At 52.3% G+C, this 19,032-nt stretch overlaps 1 protein-coding gene across 1 annotated transcript in view; it reads left to right on the forward strand.

The window, feature by feature from the left end:
- Window positions 1-17,781, forward strand: part of SPSB4 (splA/ryanodine receptor domain and SOCS box containing 4) — a 65,630-nt gene extending 47,849 nt beyond the window's left edge. Inside the window, exon 2 of the mRNA XM_004447994.5 lies at window positions 16,498-17,781. Coding sequence (XP_004448051.1) covers window positions 16,498-16,625 — 128 coding nt within the window. The 3' untranslated portion in view covers window positions 16,626-17,781. The remainder of the gene's footprint in view (window positions 1-16,497) is intronic.
- The last annotated feature ends 1,251 nt before the right edge of the window (window positions 17,782-19,032 follow it).

Consider the following 19,032-nt stretch of genomic DNA (forward strand, 5'->3'; position numbering starts at 1 on the left):
ACCCATAGAATGGCTTTAATTTAAAAAACAGTAACTAAATGTTGACGAGGATGCAGAGAAACTGGAAGCCTCATATACTGCTGGTGGGAATGTAAAATAGTGCAACTCCTTTGGAAAGTGGCTTGGCAGTTCCACCAAAAGTGAGACACAGAATTACCCTATGACCTGGCAATTCCACTCCTTGATATAGACCCAAGAAATGAAGGCATCGTCTATACCAAACTTTTGTGTACACATGTTCATAGCATTATTCACAACAGCCAAAGGTGGAAACAACCCATGTGTCCATCAGCAGACGAATGGATGAAGAAAATGTGGCATATCCAGACACTGCAATACTATTAAGTCATAAAAGGAATGAAGCTCTGGCATATGTTACAAGACGGATGAACCTTGAAAATATTTTGCCAAATGAAAGAAGCCAGACACAAAGATCACATATTGCATATTGAATGATTTCATTGATATGAAATGCCCAGAATAGGTAAATTCATAGAGACAGAAAGTAGGTTAGTGGTTGCGAGGGGCTGGGGGCTGGGGGCTGGGGGGGGCTGTTTAATGGGTACGGGGACATGAACATGTTTTGAAACTTGATAGAGGTGATGGTTGCACAACATTGTGAATATACTAAATGCCACTGAATTGTACACTTTAAATAATTATATGCCATGCAATGCCACCTCAATAAAAAAATAATAAATAAGTGCAGTGAAAGGAAGCTGTCACCAGGCTTTGATCAACAGGGCAATTGTGTTCATGCAGAAAATATCTGGGGGTGAGCTCGGCCACCCTGAGCATGGCACTGGGGGATCACCCCTCATTACCTGTGACCCCCCCCAGGAAACCATGAGCTCCTCCACTTGAGGGCATTGGGCTCATCTCCCACCTCCCCAGCTCCTGGCCTGGCCCACTGTGGGTCCTCAAGAAACACGTGACTTTTGGAGTAATTAACAAAAACATGGTAAATCCACATTTTCTCTGTTCTCCTCCAGCCGGCGATGCAGTGCCATCGTTGCTGAAATCCAAAGTCAAGGTGGCTTGATCTGGTCCTTCAGGAAACTGCTTTGCCACAGTCTGAACTTTTCCCAGTTCACACGCCCAAAAAGTTAATGGGTAAAATGTTCCATTGTACTCTATCCATACTTTTTGCCCATACACCTCTGATGTCTGCTCCTCTGGTCTAAGAAAAAAAGAGTGTCTGATTTTGAGGAAAAATAGAGATTTGTAGGCATTTCTTTCCAAATAATCAATGTTGTAGAGTTAAGTAGCATCTTGTGAAGAAAGACCCTGGGGCCCCCGTCTGTGTGACCTGGGAAAGTCTCTGTGCCCGAGTCGCTTCACCTCGGAAGTGGGGGTGAAATTGGCACCTAATTCCTGGGGTGCTGAGAGGACTGAGCTGACGCAGGGCACCTGGGCGCCCAGCTCTCTGTTAGCCATCGGTGGGGTTCTTCTGTCACTGTTATTCTCTGGTGACCCCCACAGCGCCTCCTGGCTCCGGGGTGCTCCACCCCCGCCCTGATGGTTGTACATTCCGCATGTCCCAGTGCCCACCCAGGAAAACTGGGGCAAAGAAGGAGCACGTGTGCTTGGCTACCAGCCGGGGGACCTTCCCAACCAGGGTATCTGAGTCCCCACCGAGAGACCAGGCAGAGAGAAAAAGGGGCTTCATGAAGTTCTGGTTTTTCGCAAGTAGTTACAGATGTTAGAGCTAGAGTCTTCCGTGGCGTGGAAGAACAACGAGCCAGTTTCTGGATCAGGCTGGATTTGTGCTTCTGGGGTCCCAGCAGAACTTTTGGCAGTTGACGTGAGACGGGCCCCCCGACTCGGAGCAGGGGAGCCTACTTCCGATAAAGCCGGTGGGTGAGCTTCACTCTGCAATACAGGTGCCCTTGGCACGTGGGGTTCTCTCTGGCTAGCCCTGGAAATGCTTTGCTTGGCCTGTATTAAATTACAATAACATAGAAATGTCACATAAAAATTCTGGGTTTCTGGCTTTTCTTGAAAGAGCAGAGAATCTGGTAACCCAGCTTAGACCGAGTCGAGAGCTGAGCCGTGCTGCCCCGGGGGTGTGCCCTCTTTCTCCACACTTCCTGCCGCACCCCTCTTTTGCCAGGTGCCTACACCTCCTCCCCGTTAGTCATGCAGGTTACCTGCCTGGCCCAGCAGGCATTGGGGTTTGCAGCTTCTGGTCTAAGAGTCAAACATTCGTGCTACTTGAGATGGTTTTCGTGCATACACTGATTATTAATTTTTTTTTAGGAAGTAATGGGGATTGAACCCAGGATCTTGTACGTGGGAAGCAGGTGTTCAAACACTTGTGCTATATCTGCTTCCTCCCCCCGCCCCCAATTAACTTTTTAAAAACTTGCTTAAGACAAGAAATAACTTGCCTTGAAACTAGAAGTGGAAATAGAACTGTAGTTTCCAAATGTGCTAATTATGATTCTGTATCATAGCCGTTTGCAGGCCTCATCCCTTACCACTTCTTAGCACACACAAGTCTGTTCTTCCGGGGCTATCCCATAAACACTGGGTTTTCTGGACCCTAATGGGATCCTTTGACGAAAGAAGGGAGGGAGCTAGGGTGAGAAAATTAGGAGGACTCCATCCAAGAATTCAGTTTACTCATCAATTTCGCTTAACCTAAGAAAACACTTCCACCATCGGCCTCTGGACCGTTTCTGAGCTCACACTTGGAAAGGTCAAATAAACACAATAAATCCATTAAAGGAGCTTAATAGTAAACCCCTGGGACTTAGGCTGTTCAGTAAGAGCCTAAAGTGATGACATTTCCCAAGTGGCAGGAAGTTTGCCTGACCTTGGCTGTTTGCTAAGAACAGGAGGCAACTGTGCATTTAACCCTGGTATTTGCGAGGAGCAGCAGCCCCCTGGGCTGCTTCAGGAACGTGGCTTTATGGTGGCTGTCCTGACGGCCAGAGCTGGAAGGGGCCATTCCCCTCCTGGCATGCAGGGCAGCTCCAGGGCAAATCCCACACGGAACCAGGCTCTTTGCACCCGTAACTGGGCAGCAGGGCCGGGCCCTTCAGTCTGGGACACCTCACAGCTCACCTGCCAACCTGTGCTCTATTAGGGTCAGCCCATAATTCCATTCTAGGTCTTCTACCTCCAGGCCCTGAGCCGCTTCTCTGCCAAGCAGCGCTAAGTATTATTAAGCAGACCAGAGCGACCCCGTTTTTATTCATTAACTAGACGTGACACTCATTCTGGCCAAGCTCACGTTTGGGCCAGACTGGAGCCAACTCATAAGGTCTTTTACTCTTCTGCTGTATTCCCTGCCCCCTTTTTAAAAAACACTGAACCTCTGATACATAGAGCTAGATTAAACGTAATGCATGATGCTAAGTTTGCAATGCACTATCATCGCTAGCCTTTTAGGTAGCTTTCCACTCTCATTTGTTTCTTTGTGTGTTTCCTTCTTTATCATTTAATGCACACTCACAAATCTACCACCCAGCCCAAGGACTAGGACAGCAGCCCGGCACCTCCACTCTCTTCTTCTCTCCGTGCCTACCACCTGCCACCCCTGCCTCCCGCCAACCGCTCTCCTGTTGTGTTTTGTAGTTCTTTGCTTTTCCTTATAGTTTTTTTGTTGTTGTTGTCTTTTGTTTTTAAGATACATAGATCGCAAAAAATATTACATTAAAAAATATGAGGTTACCCCACACACACACATACACACACACACACACTTCTCCCACATCAACAACCTCTTTCATCATTGTGGCACATTCATTGCATTTGGTGGATACATTTTGGAGCACTGCTGCCCTGCATGGATTATAGTTTACATTGTAGTTTACACTCTCCCCCAGTCCATTCAGTGGGTTATGGCAGGATATATAATGTCCAGCATCTGTCCCTGCAATATCTTTAGGACAACTCCAAGTCCTGAAAATGCCCCCACATCTTATCTCTTCTTCTCTCTCCCTGCCCTCAGCAAATATTGTGGCCACCTTCTCCAGATCAGTGCTACAGTTTCTTCCATTACTAGTCACAATAGTTCTATAGTAGAATACCAGTAAGTTCACACTAATCCATATTTTATTCCTCCATCCTGTGGACCCTGGGATGGTGATGTCCACTCCACCTCTATATCGAGAGGGGGCTTAGATCCCACATGGTTGATGGATGTGATTCTCCTGCTTGCAGCTGCAGACACTCACAGTTCCCTGGTGTGGCGGTTGACCATCCTCACCTCCCTGTTAGCTGACCTGGGTAAGTCCAACAAACTGAAGAGTAGGTATTGCAACTCTGCTGAGGCTCAGGGCGCAGCTGGCACATGGCCAGTCCAGAGATTCAAGTCTCCTGGTTATACACCAACCACAGGCTTTTCCCGTATGGGCATGTGCCTAAGCAGTGCATTGTTTATACTTTTCTCGCTGTTTAGCTCTCCGATGTGTCTACTCCTGTGCCAATAGCACACTGTATTAGTTGTTATAGCTTTTTAGTGTGCCCTGATGTCTGGGAGGCAAGTTGTTTTAGTTTCTGGGCTGCTCAAGCAAATACCATGCAGTGGGTCAGTTGAAACAATGGGAATTTATTCACTTACAGTTTTGAGGTTAGGAAAAAGTCCAAATCAAGGCATCATCAAGCGATGCTTTCTCCCTGGGGGGCTGGCCGGTGGGGATCCTTGGTCCTTGGCTGGTCACGTGGCCAGGCACACGGCGGCATCTCCGGGTCTCTGCATTCCCCTCTGGGCTCTGTTGATGTAGTTTCTGGCTGCACCTTCTGTGAATTTCTCTCTCTCTGACTTTTTCATTCTGCTTATAAAGAGCTCCAGGAATTGGACGAAGGCCATCCTGGGCCACCCCTTAACTGACGTAACTTCGTCAAAAGGTCCTAGTTACAGTGGGCTCACACCCGCAGGAATGGATTAAGTGCAGTCTGGGGTGCATGCAGTCCCTACACAAGCCCTGCTGCCCCACACCCCTTCTTCTTTAGAAGAGGCATACCAGGGGGAATGGGCCCCATTGCTAAGGATCCGCAAGGATGGCTGTCCCCCACCTCTCCGTGCTGAAAACAGTGTAACCCAAGGTCAAGACAAGCCTCCATCTGTTCCCGCAGGAAACTGCTTTGCCTCCATCTCAACTGAGGTCTTTTTTGGTTTGCTTGTGGTTGTTTTTTGAGCTTCATTTTTTTGCGTTTTCTTCATTCATGCCTACAAAAAGTTAATGGGTAGAATTTTCCACTTTTTGCCATCAGTACTTTTTGCCCATACAGCTCTGATGTCTGCTATCTCTTGTCTGGTCTAAACTAAAAATAAGAAGGTTTTTTATTTTGTAGGAAAAAAAATAGATATTAAAGGCATTTCATATCAAATAGTCAACGTTGTGGGGGTGAAATGGCGTCTGCGGGCAGCCACGGTGTCCCCAGGACTGCATGGGTAAAGAAGACTTCTGGGGAGGGGGGATCCATGGTGCAAGGTGTGTGGCAGCTCCCAGGCTTCCCCCTGGGACCACAGTCTGTCCTTGTCCCAGGCCAAGGCGTCCATCGTGCCACAACCTGGGCAGGCTCCTGGCTGAAACAGACTGATGTCTGGGAGGTTTTTCAGCTGAGTCAGGAGGCTCCTTCCACCAGCGGGAGGAACTGGTGCAGTCTGTCCCTACTTCTTCCTGCCTGCGGGAACCTTGCCCAAGGGTTCTTCAGCCCACTTAGGGCAGTGTGAAAAGACTGCTTTTCTTTTTCATCACCTGCTCCAGAAGAGCTGGGCCAGAGTTTTCCCTGTAGAGGCAAATGCTCGTTTCAGCTGTCTCCTCTCGCCGTGACACTGGCCATCTCGTTTCCATTGACTGAGTGCCTGTGATAGCCAAAGCAGAATGGTAAGTTCTTACAGAAAGTTCCAGACCAGTCCCTGCCTGTGAGAGTTCATGGGCTACAGGGGTGGAGACAATACCAGCAACAGGAATTTAGGATGGTCAGGAATTTATCTCAGTGTTATGCTGTCATTATGTTTTCCTCCTTGTGTCTCTTGTTGCATCTTGTTGTGTCAGCTTGCTGTGCTTGCCCATCGCATCAGCTCTCTGTCTTGCTCGTCCTTTTTAGGAGGCACCGGGAACCAAACCTGGGACCTCCCGTGTGGTAGGTGGGAGCTCAGTCACTTGAGCCACATCCATTTCCCACATGAACGTATTTTGTAGGTATGATCAGCATCTCCAGTCAGTTGAATTTAAGTAAAGGAGATTATTCTGGATAATGTAAGTGGGCCTCATCCAATGCAAAACTGAGATTTCTTAAAGAAGAAATTTTGTATCAAGATTGCCTGAGTGTTTCCAGCCTGCCAGCCTGCCCTACAGATTTCCAGCCCCCAAGATAGCATGTGAGCCGGTTCCTTGAAATAAACCTCTCATATGGCCCACTCTGTTTCTCTGGAGAGCCCTCACTGTTATACTTGGATTAGAGGCAGAGAGACCACATTTCCCAAATCAGAAATTCAAACCATGAGGGGTGACAACAGGACAGACTCTTTCAAACCAGGATTGTGCCGTAAAATCCTCGTGGTGTAGTCATGAAAGTGTAAAGAACTGCAAAAGGCTTTGTGGGGGGAGGCGTGTGATGGGAGCGGGAAGGGAGAAAGACTCACCTGGCAGCAGGTGTGAGCTGTGCTGACTGCGGAGAGTGGAAGGCAGGGAGACCAGCACGAGGCAGATGTCATAGCCCCGTTAGGACGTGGCCGACAGGCTGCCCTGCAGGGTGGAGAGTCGCGATTGGAATAGGCGGTTGTGTAGGAGGGGACATGAAAGGGCTTGATGGTGGATTGGCTTTGCAGGGAAATTCACATGAGCTGCTACGTTTCAGAACTGGCCCGACTCAGAGAACATCTTCAGTGGCCTCCGATGGGAAAGAGATACCCAGAAAGGGAAGGGTATTTGGAGGGTCCTAAGGCGTGATTAGTGGTGCCGAGGCCAGATTTGCCTCCTGGGCCCCGAGACACACTGTTTCCACCGCCCTTTCTTTGCCTGTGATAGGCTGAAAGGTGGCATTTGCCACAGCAGCGTTTTCTTTCTGTCAAACACAATTCAGTTGGGAAGAACCAAAGTCTTCCCACTCCCAGGAGGATGAGCTGTGACTCCCGTTCCACCACACGCCAGTAAATGGAAAGCAACCAGAGCCGCCTTCCCAGGCCAGCACTGGTGGGGACCCTGCGGGCCCGAGAGGTAAGGTGGGGCCGCTGCACTGGCTGATGGCCGAGAGGGGCCCAGAGCTCAGAGGGGCGGCCACCCAGCAGGGGAGCGGAGAGGAGCCAGTTCTCTCCAGGCCCTGAAATGAGACTGAACAGAGACGAGCTGGATGCAAAGCACTTCTTGCTCCCAGTTCATGTCCCTGTCCCCAGCCCCCTTCCCCGTGCTCTCCAAGGCTCCCCACGTTGGCCACCCCACCACGCCTCCCTGGCCCCATGTGCTTTGTCCCTGGGAACCTCAAATTGTGAGGACGGGTGGAGAAAAGGAGTGCTGATGGATTGAGCGAGGAAAGGGCTCTGCGGCCCAGGGGTCTCTGTTGGGAAATAGCAACCACAGTGGGGCTGGCTGAGCCTGTGGCCTGGGAAGAAAGGTGCCTTAGTCAGGTGTTAGTCAGGGTTCTCCAGGGAAACAGAACCTACAGGATGTGTGTGTGTGTATACATATTAAGAGATTTATTATAGGAACTGGCTCACGTGACTACGGGCTTTGGCAAACCCAATTTCGCTAGGATAGGCTGCAAGTTGGAAACTCTGATAAAGGTGAAGTTGTGCTCCCTGGAATCGCTGCCTGCCTGAAGTAGAGGCAGGAATTCTGCTTTCTGACTTCTGAAATCTTCAGTTCTGGCTTTAATACCTGAAGCTGGTCGGATGAGGAGACTCCCCACATTGCTGACAGCACTCTCCTTTGTTGATTACAGTTGCAACCAACTGACTAGAGATGCCAATCCATCTACAAAATACCCTCACAGTAACAACTAGGCCAGTGCTTGCTTGGCCAAACACCTGGACACCATAACCCGGCCAAGTTGGTACATGAAATTAACTATCACAAGAGGAGACTGTGGTCAGAGACTGGGGTGCAGAGAAGTTGGAACAGCAGTTGCAAAGGACAGAGTGGAAGATTTGAGGGGTGAGAAGCTGAGGGCTGGGATCACGGGTAAGGAGGCACAGAGCATTATGGGGATGCCACTTATGAGGAGTGACAGCTACTGGAAGGGGATTCTTCCCAGCAAAAAGATCTAATAGATTTCTTCTATTCCATTCTACCTTCCTTCACTTCTGTGTCCCATTTACCCTCTTCTTTTTCTAGAATCTCATACCATCCTTACTTGGATTCTTCTTTCATCTTGCTGGTGTACTTCCTTGAGTAATTTTCACATTCGATGGATAGAGACACTTCTGTTAGAGCCACTGAACAGATCTGAAAATGTTTCCACCCAGGTGGGCTCGTTTGCCCAATATGCACAGAAGCCAATACTGAGTCACCAGGATTTTGAGAAAAGGAAGAGTTTATTGCATAGTCGACCAGCAAGGAAACTGGAGGCAAGCCTCAGATCAGTCTCTCTTAACAAAATGGGTGCTGGGGTTTTATACCCTGAGGGGAAGGCGGGCTTGGGAAGTGGATGATAGGTAGAGACGACATAGACTAGTCCCGTTTGGGAAAGGCAGCTAAGTGGCATGGTTAAATGGAGCACACTCAGTTGTCTTAAAATGGCTACAACACTTGCAGGCTCAGTGGCTACAACACTTGGGGCCGGCTTTAGCCAGGGGGAGAAGAAACAGTAGCTTCTCTTGGGAGGCAGCAAGTCTCCTATGAATAAGCATGAGTAAGTGGGCATTTGAACGAAAGGGAAGTAGAAGCTTCTACAAACCAGTAAAGAAGGTCTACTCTGAAAAGTGGATTAGTAAGAGGCGGTTTCAGGAGGGCCAGTAAGTGGCAATTTCAACATCTGAAAATGTGGCTGGTGCTCACTCTGCAGGGGTGTAGCTGCCCTTTTTTGCCTGAGAGCGCTGTGGAGCCGTTGTGAGGGAGTATTTTGCTCAACAAGCTTCTCTGTAAGGTGCTGGGTCAGGGAGTCTGACCACACCCCCCGGGTACTTTGTCTCGGTGGTGGTATCTTCCCTTTCTCAGCATCCCACTCCCACGTCTGCCGTGGAGAAAGGATCACTCCATTTAGCTTCTCAGAACTGACCTGGAGCTCCCCCAGAGACTGCCCACCTCACTCAGAGAGCAGAGGGCGGGCTGGAGCCCGGGCGTGAGCGCTGGGGCCGGGGGGGAGCACAGCTGCCCCGCGGTTGCCCTTGCAGTTCTTTGAAGGACGCAGCCTGATGTCTGCCCCGTGCCCAGTCTGCCCTTTGCCGCTGGAGCTTGGGACGTCTCAGGAACCGCTCTGGCGAGAGTTGTGCTCAGCCCTGGTATGTAGAGCTGCCTAGTGCGACTTCCTTTTTTTTTTTTTAAAAGATTTATTTATTTATTTCTCTCCCCTTCGCGCTGCGCCCCCCCAGTTGTCTGTTCTCTGTGTCTGTTTGCTGCGTGTTCTTTTTGTCCGCTTCTGTTGTCAGCGGCACGGGAATCTGTGTTTCTTTTTGTTGCGTCATCTTGTTGTGTCAGCTCTCTGTGTGTGCAGCGCCATTCCTGGGCAGGCTGCACTTTCTTTCACGCTGGGCGGCTCTCCTTATGGGCGCACTCCTTGCGCGTGGGGCTCTCCTACGCGGGGGACACCCCTGCGTGGCACGGCACTCCTTGCACACATCAGCACTGCGCATGGGCCAGCTCCACACGGGTCAAGGAGGCCCGGGGTTTGAACCGCGGCCCTCCCACTGGTAGGCGGACGCCCTAACCACTGGGCTAAGTCTGCTTCCCTGTGCGTGACTTCTCCATGCATCCATTCCCACCTGCTTTCTCGCTTCCTGGAGTTTCCCTAACGCCCGGCCTGCTGCCTGCTCTGCTTGTTTCCGTGTCATTCCTTCCACACGCGTGCACATCCTCTTTCGTGTCCGGGAGAAGCCGGGTGGGAGGGGCACGGGTGTGTCGCAGGCTGCCCCCTGGCATGCGCTGCCTCAGTCTTCAGCCAGCCCCCCTGGTGCAGACGGAAGATTTTAAGCACTTCCTGTGCGGGGCTCTCCCCGTTGGAAGTTGTCCACGTCCTGGCTCTGCAGCGTTGCTAGGAGAGGCCGAGCATTTTCCAGGACTGTTTCCCTGAGCAGCACCGCCCTGTGCACACGAAGTGACTTGTGGCTCTTCGTCCCCGGGGAAGACGAGGGCCCCACCTGGGCCGGGTGCACCATCTGCCTCCAGAGCTTATCTGCGCAGAGCTCGTTTGCAGACGCTGCTGTATCCCGGCTGTACTCACGACCCCTTTTGCTGGGGAAACAGCGCAGCTTTTTACGAGAGAACTGTCCATATGCCAGTGCTTTCCAAACGTGAGCCGTGGTCTCTGTCAGCCACGGCAAGACCCCTTGGTACAGCGATGCCGTGTTTGAGAAGTGAGCAGTAATGGTGCGTTTGTGTGATTAAGTGGATTGACACCTGACGCCAGGTGCTGAGACCCCCAGGGAAAGAAGCCAAGTCAGTGGGGAGGAGGGGCCGCTGGATCTGAGTCCTGAAAGAGGAGGCGGGCTCCGGCTGGCAGTAACAGGCAAGGGGTTTCTAGGCCAGCATGAGGGGAGGCTCAGAAGCATGGAAGCAACTTTCTGAGTCTTTGAACCCTGGCGCCATCCATAGTTTGTGGGCGAGTGATTAACATGCTGTCTGCCACGTAGAACGTGTGTGCACGTTCAAGCGTTCTCCTTGCTTTTTTCCAGTGCAAGCAGACAGTCCACTGGAGTTCAGACTTCAGGCCTACCTCTCAAATACTTCCTCTTCTGCTGACAGTTATCTGAAATTACAGCATAGAATTTTCCCTCTTGGGAAATGGATGTGGCTCTAGTGATTGAGCTCCCGCCTACCACTGGGAGATCCCAGGTTCTGTTCCCTCCTAAAGAGGACCAGCAAGACAGCGAGCAGATGTGATGGGCTGGCATGGCGAGCTGACACAATGAGATGACACAACAAGCGATGCAAGGAGGAAAACATAATGAGAGAAACAGCAGGGAGGGAGGTAGCTTAAGCGATGAGGTGCCTCCCTCCCACAGGGGAGGTCCCACGGTCAGTTCCCAATGTCTCCTAAAAAGAAAGACCAGCACACAACAAACAGAACCCACAAATGCAAATAACGAGGGGGTGGGAAGAAATAAATATTTTGTTTTTAAAAAAGAATTTTACCTCTTGACCTTCAAATGTTGGTCCTTTATAAATGCAGAGATGGACGTGAGGGGGCGGGGGGCAGTGAATCATGTCTTGGCACCTCCCCACTGCAGGCAGGGGAGACTTCCAGGGGTCGAGGGAAGCTGCTCATCTACCATAGCCTGTGCCGGCATCTCCACCTGTTTCCCTGGCAGGCATAGACCATCGCAACCAGATGAGCTGATGCCCCATTTTATGGATGGGAAAACGGAGTCCCTGAGGGGTTCGATGGCTCACCTGGCACCTCAGAGGGGAGTAGCGGTGGAGAGTTATGGAAAATCCAGGTCACCTCTGAAAGATTGCCTTGTGATATTTTTAGCAATAACCAGACATCTAGTCTGGCTGCAATAAATCTTCAAGAGCAGAACACTGTTGTCAAGTAGGCTGAAGTCCTGAGGCGGTTTTAGAACCTCAATAAGTAAACCGTTACTATTTTTAAAGGCATCTCTTGAGCTGATGGCTTCAAACAAAGCCTAATTTACAGGGAATGCCTTTAAGGCAAGGGCCTTCTGTCCTCCTGGCGGTGTTGCTATCCCCATTTTGCAGATGAGAAAAAGGCTCCAAGAAGGTGAGTCACCTTCCGGTCCTCCGTGGGGCCCCAGGAGCTGGAATTCCGAGGCTCCCAGGCCCCGGCTGGTGACCTTTGCTCAACTCTCTGTTGCCCTGAGGCTGGAGCTGTTCTCAGGCACTTCAGTCCAGTCCCTGCCTGGCTGGCGGGGGTCACCCTGCATCCCCGCTGGAAGACGGGCAGCCTGACGCCACCAGCTGCCCACCCTGCCGGCCGGTGAGGGGCGGCCAAAGCAGGCGCCCTCAGGGGATCGTGGCTGAGGGAGGAAGGTACCTGGCCACCTGAGAGCCTGCAGCCGCCGTCTGACCCCCGGCCTGCCTTGGCCACGGCCTCCACTCCCCGCCTGCGTCCCAGCGGCGGCAGTGCCCCACACAGGCCCGGCCCCGCGCACCTGCTCCCCCGCCTGGAACGTACCCGCTCCCCCCAGCACTCAAGGGACTTCCCACCTCCCTCCTAGGTGACGCTGCTGCGTTCCGACGCAGGACGTTTTCCTGGTCTCCGCGGTGGCCTCCTGCTATAGCCTGACTCGGCTTAGCCCCCCAGTGACCCTGTTAGAACCGACACCAGTCCTCTGCTCAGAACCTGCCTGTGAACTCTACACAGATGGAAGCACCCAGAATGTCCTGTCGGTGTTTGTCTTCTCTCACTCAAAATTCTGTTTGGGAGACTTACCATGTTGTTGCTTGTAATTGTGGCTCCTTGGAGCTCTCGGCTCGTTAGTATTCCACGGTATGAAGGTATGCAGTTTGTTTAACATTCCACCCTGGGTCCACGTTTGGGTTTGTCCATTTGGGGGCTGTTACAAATAATGCTTCCATGAGCATTTGGTATCTGCACGTCAGTGACCACACGTACTTTTTCTGTTAGGTATATGTGCACGAATAAACTTCCTTGCTGGGTTCAGCTTCAGTAGATGCTCCCAGTTTTCCAAATTGGTTATACCAGTTACACCCCTCCCAATCGCATTGCGAGAGTTCCAGTTGTCCCACACCCCCATCAGCTCTTGATATCGGCCCTTTTTTTTCATTTCAGCCATTCTGGTTGGCAGGTAGCAGCATCCCATGGTGTTCATTTGCTCTTCCCTGATTAATGAGGTTGAGCATTTTGCATGTTTCTTGACCATATGGGTATTCACTTCTGTGATTCTTTTTTTATTTGATCTTTAGTTGGAAAATATTTCTGAGAATGAACCCCATGCCTGAAAATTCTGTTTCCCTCTGCACCTAAGATGATCATTTCCACGACACAATGTCCAGCAGTTCTAGGAGGGCAGCGTGTCACTCCTTCAACAGACATTTTATTTTATTTTTTATTTTATTTTATTTTTATTTCTTTCTCTCCCCTTCCCCCTCATTGTCTTCTGTGTCCACACGCTGTGTTCTACGTCTGCTTGCATTATTGGGTGGCTCTGGGAAACTGTGTCTTTTTTATTGCGTCATCTTGCTGTGTCATCTCTCTGTGTGTGCAGTGCCACTCCTGAGGGGGCTGCACTTTTTTTGCATGGGGCAGCTCTCCTTATGGGGTGCACTCCTTGCACATGGGGCTCCCCTACACAGGGGTGCCCCTGCGTGGCACGGCACTCCTTGCATGCGACAGCCCTGCATGTGGCACAGGTCAGGAGGCCCTGGGGATTGAACCCTGGTCCCTCCATATGGTAGACGGACACTCTATCAGCTGAGCCACATCCGCTTCCCTCGACAGACATTTTATGGGCCATCCCTGTGAGGTAGACCAAGGCTGGGGGTTGTGCCTTCCAAGGTAAACAAACCAGGTCACGGTCTTTACACAGAAAATCCTCACTGCGTTTTCTGAGTGGAAGGGGGCACTTCTAGGTGGGTCAGAGCCGCTTCCAGGGGTGCACAGCCCATGTGCCCGGGCTGTGTTTGCAGGCACACAAGAGGAAACCAGCATTTTCTGAGCTCCTGCCGCATTCTAGGCACTGGGCAGAGAATACTTTGCACATGTCACTTCCTTCCGTCATTCCAGCAACTCCTGGGGATTGTTGCTCTACTTTACCTGTGAAGAAACAGGCACTCAGAAGAGCTACTTGACGAAAGCATAACCTTGTAGGTTCAGCGCTGGGGACTCTAAAGCCCTCGAAATTTCCCGACCTCTGTGCTGGAGGAGACGGGGCGTAACCCAGCCCTAGAGAACTGGGGTGGTGGGAATACAGTGGTTGAGGTCCCCCTGCAAGTGGGTGGACCTGAGGGCAGAAAGTGCACATGGCTTCAGGGCAACCCTTTCAGGAGGGTGCAGATCTCACAGAGAGAGAGGTGACACCAGTAAGCTGGAAAGTGGCCAGAGCTGGCCAGTAAGAAACTGCAGACTGTGTCACGGGCCATCAAGAACCAAGGAGGCAGGTGGTGGTCACAGCGCATCCTCGCCTCAAAGCAGCCTCCCGTTACTGCAGAGCGTGTAATGCGGGCTTTTCCAGACTGTGGGAGGAGCCTCTTCCCCTCTCTAAGCCTCAGTTTCCTTTTCTGTAAAATAGGTAGTCAGATCCATCTCAGAGGGTTGTTTTGAGACCTAAATAAGGGAAACTTAACACAGCAGTGGGGAGAGAACAGATGCTCAATAAATGTCATAATGTTATAAGACTGGTTCCAACATATAGCTTCCCGGGTTCAATTCCTGACTTTGCCATTACCAGCTGCATGCCCTTGGGCAAGTGATTTTTTTGTGTTATTGCTTCCTCCTCCTTAAAATGGGGATAATAATAATAGTGCCCCTACCGCTGGATTGTTGTAGATGTGTTTGATACCTATACTCCTGTGACCTGATACAGCTTGGCACAGCAGCTGGCCTCATAATGTGGCTTCAATACAGAGTAGCTACACTTATATTTCCATTCCTCACGTTGCTTCATAAGTAGAAGTTGCTCGTTAAATAAGCACTGGCCGCGTTTCTTTCTCCCCAACCTCCAACGGCACAGGCAGCAAGTACTGGTGCTGGAGGCACGAAAAGGCAACACGGAAACTTGCTGTGGGGAGAGTTGGCTCCCAGCAAGATGGTGAGGACAGGCAGGATGTGGGTTGGGGAAGAGCAGGGGGTTCACCAAGGCCTGATTTGGGGGGACAATGCAATGCCCAGGCTGGGGCAGGAGGTGCTGGGTGCAGGGGTATTGGGGGGGAGATATGGGGACACCCTGAAAGACATATCAGGTGTTGGCCTGGGCATGGACTCGTGACCCCGGGGACAAGTGCTCTGCCTTCTGGGCCTGGAAAAGTGGGGCCAACCACGAGGGCGTGAATGAGGATCAAAAGAGCGTTGGGAGATGAAAGTGTTTCTCGCCACTCAAGGTCCATGCAGACCTCTGCGTGGCTTTCCTCCAGTGAGAGAGAGCTGGTCAGCTCTGGGGTTTCACGGCTTGTGGCGCGCGGGCCAAGTCCCGCTCCGATGAGAACGGCCCCCTTATTAACTCTACGGCTCTACCGAGAGAAAATTCCTGAGAAACGCGCCGTCACCACATTCCAATCCCCCGTGATATTATTCCCATCACAACTCTTGTGTTAGTCTGTCCCACTTGGGGTTTAATTGTATTTCTTGGTACATTCTAGAATGCTTTTTAAATAGCACTCGTTCTGTTACCAAGAAAGTACTGAGGCACAGCTTCGGGCTCCAGCCTCTCCTGTCTGCCTGGGGAAGAGAGGCCAGCACGAAGCCCGCAGGCCGCCTGATGGTCACCACCGTCTTCGCTCCAGGGCCAGCTGCCCAGCACCATTTCTTCTCCCTCCAAACCCCCTGGTGTGTCTGTTTTTTACCTCTTTCTCTTTGATGCTCTAGGAAACCCACCCTACCCCGACATGTCTGTAACACGCCTAATCACTCTCCAAAACCCCATTCAGATGGCATCTCCTCCTTGAGGCTTTCACTCCCCCCTCCCTAGGGGAACCAGCAGGTTTCTCTCCCTGCGCATCTGGGGCTCTTTGCAGAATGACACTTAGGACCACTGTTCGCCTGTTTAAACAGCCAGGCCATGCGCCGTCCCTGACTTCCGGGCTGCCTCTGGCTCAGTTACACCTTGTTACACCCGGGGCCTGTCGCAGGACTTAGAAGAGCTGAGTAAGTATTGTAAGCAAGAAACTCAGTTAAACACAGTCCTACATCCAGAGGTTCTATTGTTTATGGATTTTAATTTAGGAGGTTTTGTAAAACTGGATGGTGGAGGGTAAAAAAAAATGGGTCCCTTCCACTAGCCACCAGAGGCGGCTAACAGGGAAGGGGGGGTTTCACAGGCACTTCCAACCGCTCTGAGGACCTAAGCCTGTCTAAGAAGACACGCTCCAGCAGGCCAGCGGCTCCCCCACAGTTTAGATTACGACCTACAGTGAGAAGTGCTTTTTACATCACGACACAGAAACCACCTCCCTGTATTTCAGTAAAAGAGACAAAGCGTTTGTGACTCAGTCTGTACCCTTAGGCTTTGCACCCCGCTTTCCCTTTTTTTTTAAATTGTTGGTCACCACGCGCTGAACTGAATTCACGGCTCCCGAGTGTCATCACTGGCTACCCACTTTGGAAACACTGCCCTCCTCCATCAGCCCCCGAAACCAGAGCAGGCTCCACAGAGAAGGGGGGCTCTGAAGAGCGGCTGGCGGGCGGGGGCCGAGCCGGGCGGAGACGGGAAGGCCTGCCTGAGTCTAACCCGCTTCCCTCTCGTTGCAGCCGAGCCCCTGCCGCTCATGGACCTGTGCCGGAGATCCATCCGCTCGGCCCTGGGCCGCCAGCGCCTGCGGGACATCAGCTGCCTGCCCCTGCCTCAGTCGCTCAAGAACTACCTGCAGTACCAGTGAGCTGGGGGTGCTGACGGGCAGCGGCCGCCGCCCGCCCCGGGCCGGTCACCCAGCTCCCGCAGGAAGGGGCCGTCCCCCGACCACGGTTCCCAGGGACACGCGGTTCTCCGACAGGCCAGGGCGTGTCACCAACGTCAGAAACAAAACGTCTGTTGCCAACAGTACTTGCTGCCTTCCAAGGAGCCCTCCCGAGCCAGACGCCTCCTGGAAGCCCTGGAGATCCCGGAGCCCGCCCTGGCAGAAGCGGCCAGGTGCCGTCGGAGCGCCCGCTGCCTTATTCAAAAGGATGAATAAAACATGCGGGCGGGAGGCTGGCTGCCCGTGCCCCGCTGCAGACGGGGCGACGGGAAAATTGCCTCTGAATAATGAATGATGCAGAGAGCTTGTCCTCCCTCCCCTCGCCAGGGCAGCGGGATGGCCGGGGCATTCTTGGATTTAGTGCCCCTTTGAAAGATCAGTACCCGGGGATGCCCAGCAGCAGACGTGGCAAGTGGACGAAGCTATTTCTTGACCCCTTCCAGCTTACCTCTTCGAATGCTGTTTACGTACCCCCCTTCCCACGTGCCCCCAGCCCCTCCATTCAGGGAAAATAAGTCTGACGGTGCAGCCTTTGTTGCTCTCATCACGCACAGAGTTTGCTTTTTTAAAAGAGGAGGATGGGGAGGGCAGGCTGTAGTCCAAAGGTGCTAATAAGGGAGTTCTGAGCATTGTGACACCCAAGTAGGGTGGGGAGGCTTCCTGGGTGCCGAAGGTCTCCAGGCAACTGGCAGGGCGCAGCCTGGCTGGCACAGAGCTTTATTGGAACAAATTATTTTTCCACATTAGGAGACTTCTCCGAGCCTGCTTCCTGTTTCAGACGTGTGTGTCCCGTGCTGTTTCTTTACCAGCTGGGGGCCCACGAGGGCCACTTCGAAACTGGGAGGCGGATGTGGGACACACGCTCCCTGCGCCCCTGGCCCGGTCCTTTCGCGGGAACGCCGCTGCCACCGCCGCTCGCGTGTCCGTGTGTCTGCCGCTTTCTGCCCAGGTTCATTTTTAACTGTCCCTAGCCACAGCGGGGAGACCCCGGAGCCCCAGGCGGCACTGCCTCCCCTCACTCTAATGTGAACTTGATCGATGAATGAGGAGCGTTTCTAATAAAGTTTGTCGTTCGGTCCTTGGCTGTGTGTGAAATGCTTTGGGGAGGGGCCGGGAGCGCTTCTTCCGTCAGCCCGTCTGATCTGTCCCTGGGGGCTGCATCCGTCAGCCAAGGGGGTGCTGATGCAAAATACCAGAAATCTGCTGGCCTTTATGAAGGGTGTTTATTTGGGGTAGAAGCCCACAGTTACCAGGCCACAAAGCATACGTTACTTCCCTCACCAAAGTCTATTGCCATGTGTTGGAGCAGGAGGGCTGCTGACGTCTGCCAGGGCTCAGGCTTCCTGGTTCCTCTCTTCCCAGGGTTCGTTTCCCTCCAGGCTCAGCTCCTCTGATTTCTCCACAAGGCCAGCTTAGACTATCAGGGGATCGGCTTGTTTCTTTCTCTTTCCAGGGACTCTTCTGTTTCCTCACGGCCAAGCTCCTCTGTGTGCTTACTTCCTGGGGCTCCAGCTCAAGACTCCGGCGTCAAAACTCCAACTCTGTCCTTTGCCATGCCTTTTATCTGAGTCCCCACCCACCATGGGCAGGGACTCGACACCCTACTGACGTGGCCCAATCGAAGCCCTAATCATAATTTAACCATGCCCAGGTACAGACCAGTTTACAAACCTAATTCAGTGTCTCTTTTTGGAATTCCTGTGAACCATATCAAGCTACTCCAGCCCCCAAGGCGGCAGGAATTTGACTCCCTCTCTAGTCACTTCTCATCTTTTCTGTCGTGTGGTTCCCCACCTGAACCCAAACCCCAGGCATTTCACAAAGAACGTGCCTGGGTCCACGCAACACTGATCGTGACGGCAGAGAAGCAGGTCAAACTGCCGATGCCAGGGCCAGAGTGCCACACAGGGGGCTCTTTAGGGGTCGCAGGGTCAGGCAGGGCAAGGCCAATGGAACGTCAGTTTCAAAGTGGGTCTGGAGGTGGGCTGAGTGCAGCCACAGTGAGTGCATGTTGTCACCACGGAGCAGTGCAAAGCACTGCAGAGTGGTTGCGGCATAGCCAGGCTTGAGGTTGGAAGCAGGGCAGGAATCAGAGGTCAGGCTGGGGTGTGGGCCGGGAGTGGCACCACATTCGCTGACAGTGCGGGCCACCGACGTACACTGCCAACCTCCAGGGGCCAGCGAGGGCGACTGTACCACAAGAAGGAGCTTGTGAAGGAAGGGGCATGAGGGGAAGACTTCCTGGAGGAGGAGGCACTGTCCACAGCCACATTTGAAGGGAAGACAGACCCAAAGAACTCAACATGCATCTCATGCCCCTTGGGGCAGT

Source organism: Dasypus novemcinctus, chromosome 4 (assembly GCF_030445035.2).
Source record: "Dasypus novemcinctus isolate mDasNov1 chromosome 4, mDasNov1.1.hap2, whole genome shotgun sequence".
Lineage (NCBI taxonomy): Eukaryota > Metazoa > Chordata > Mammalia > Cingulata > Dasypodidae > Dasypus > Dasypus novemcinctus.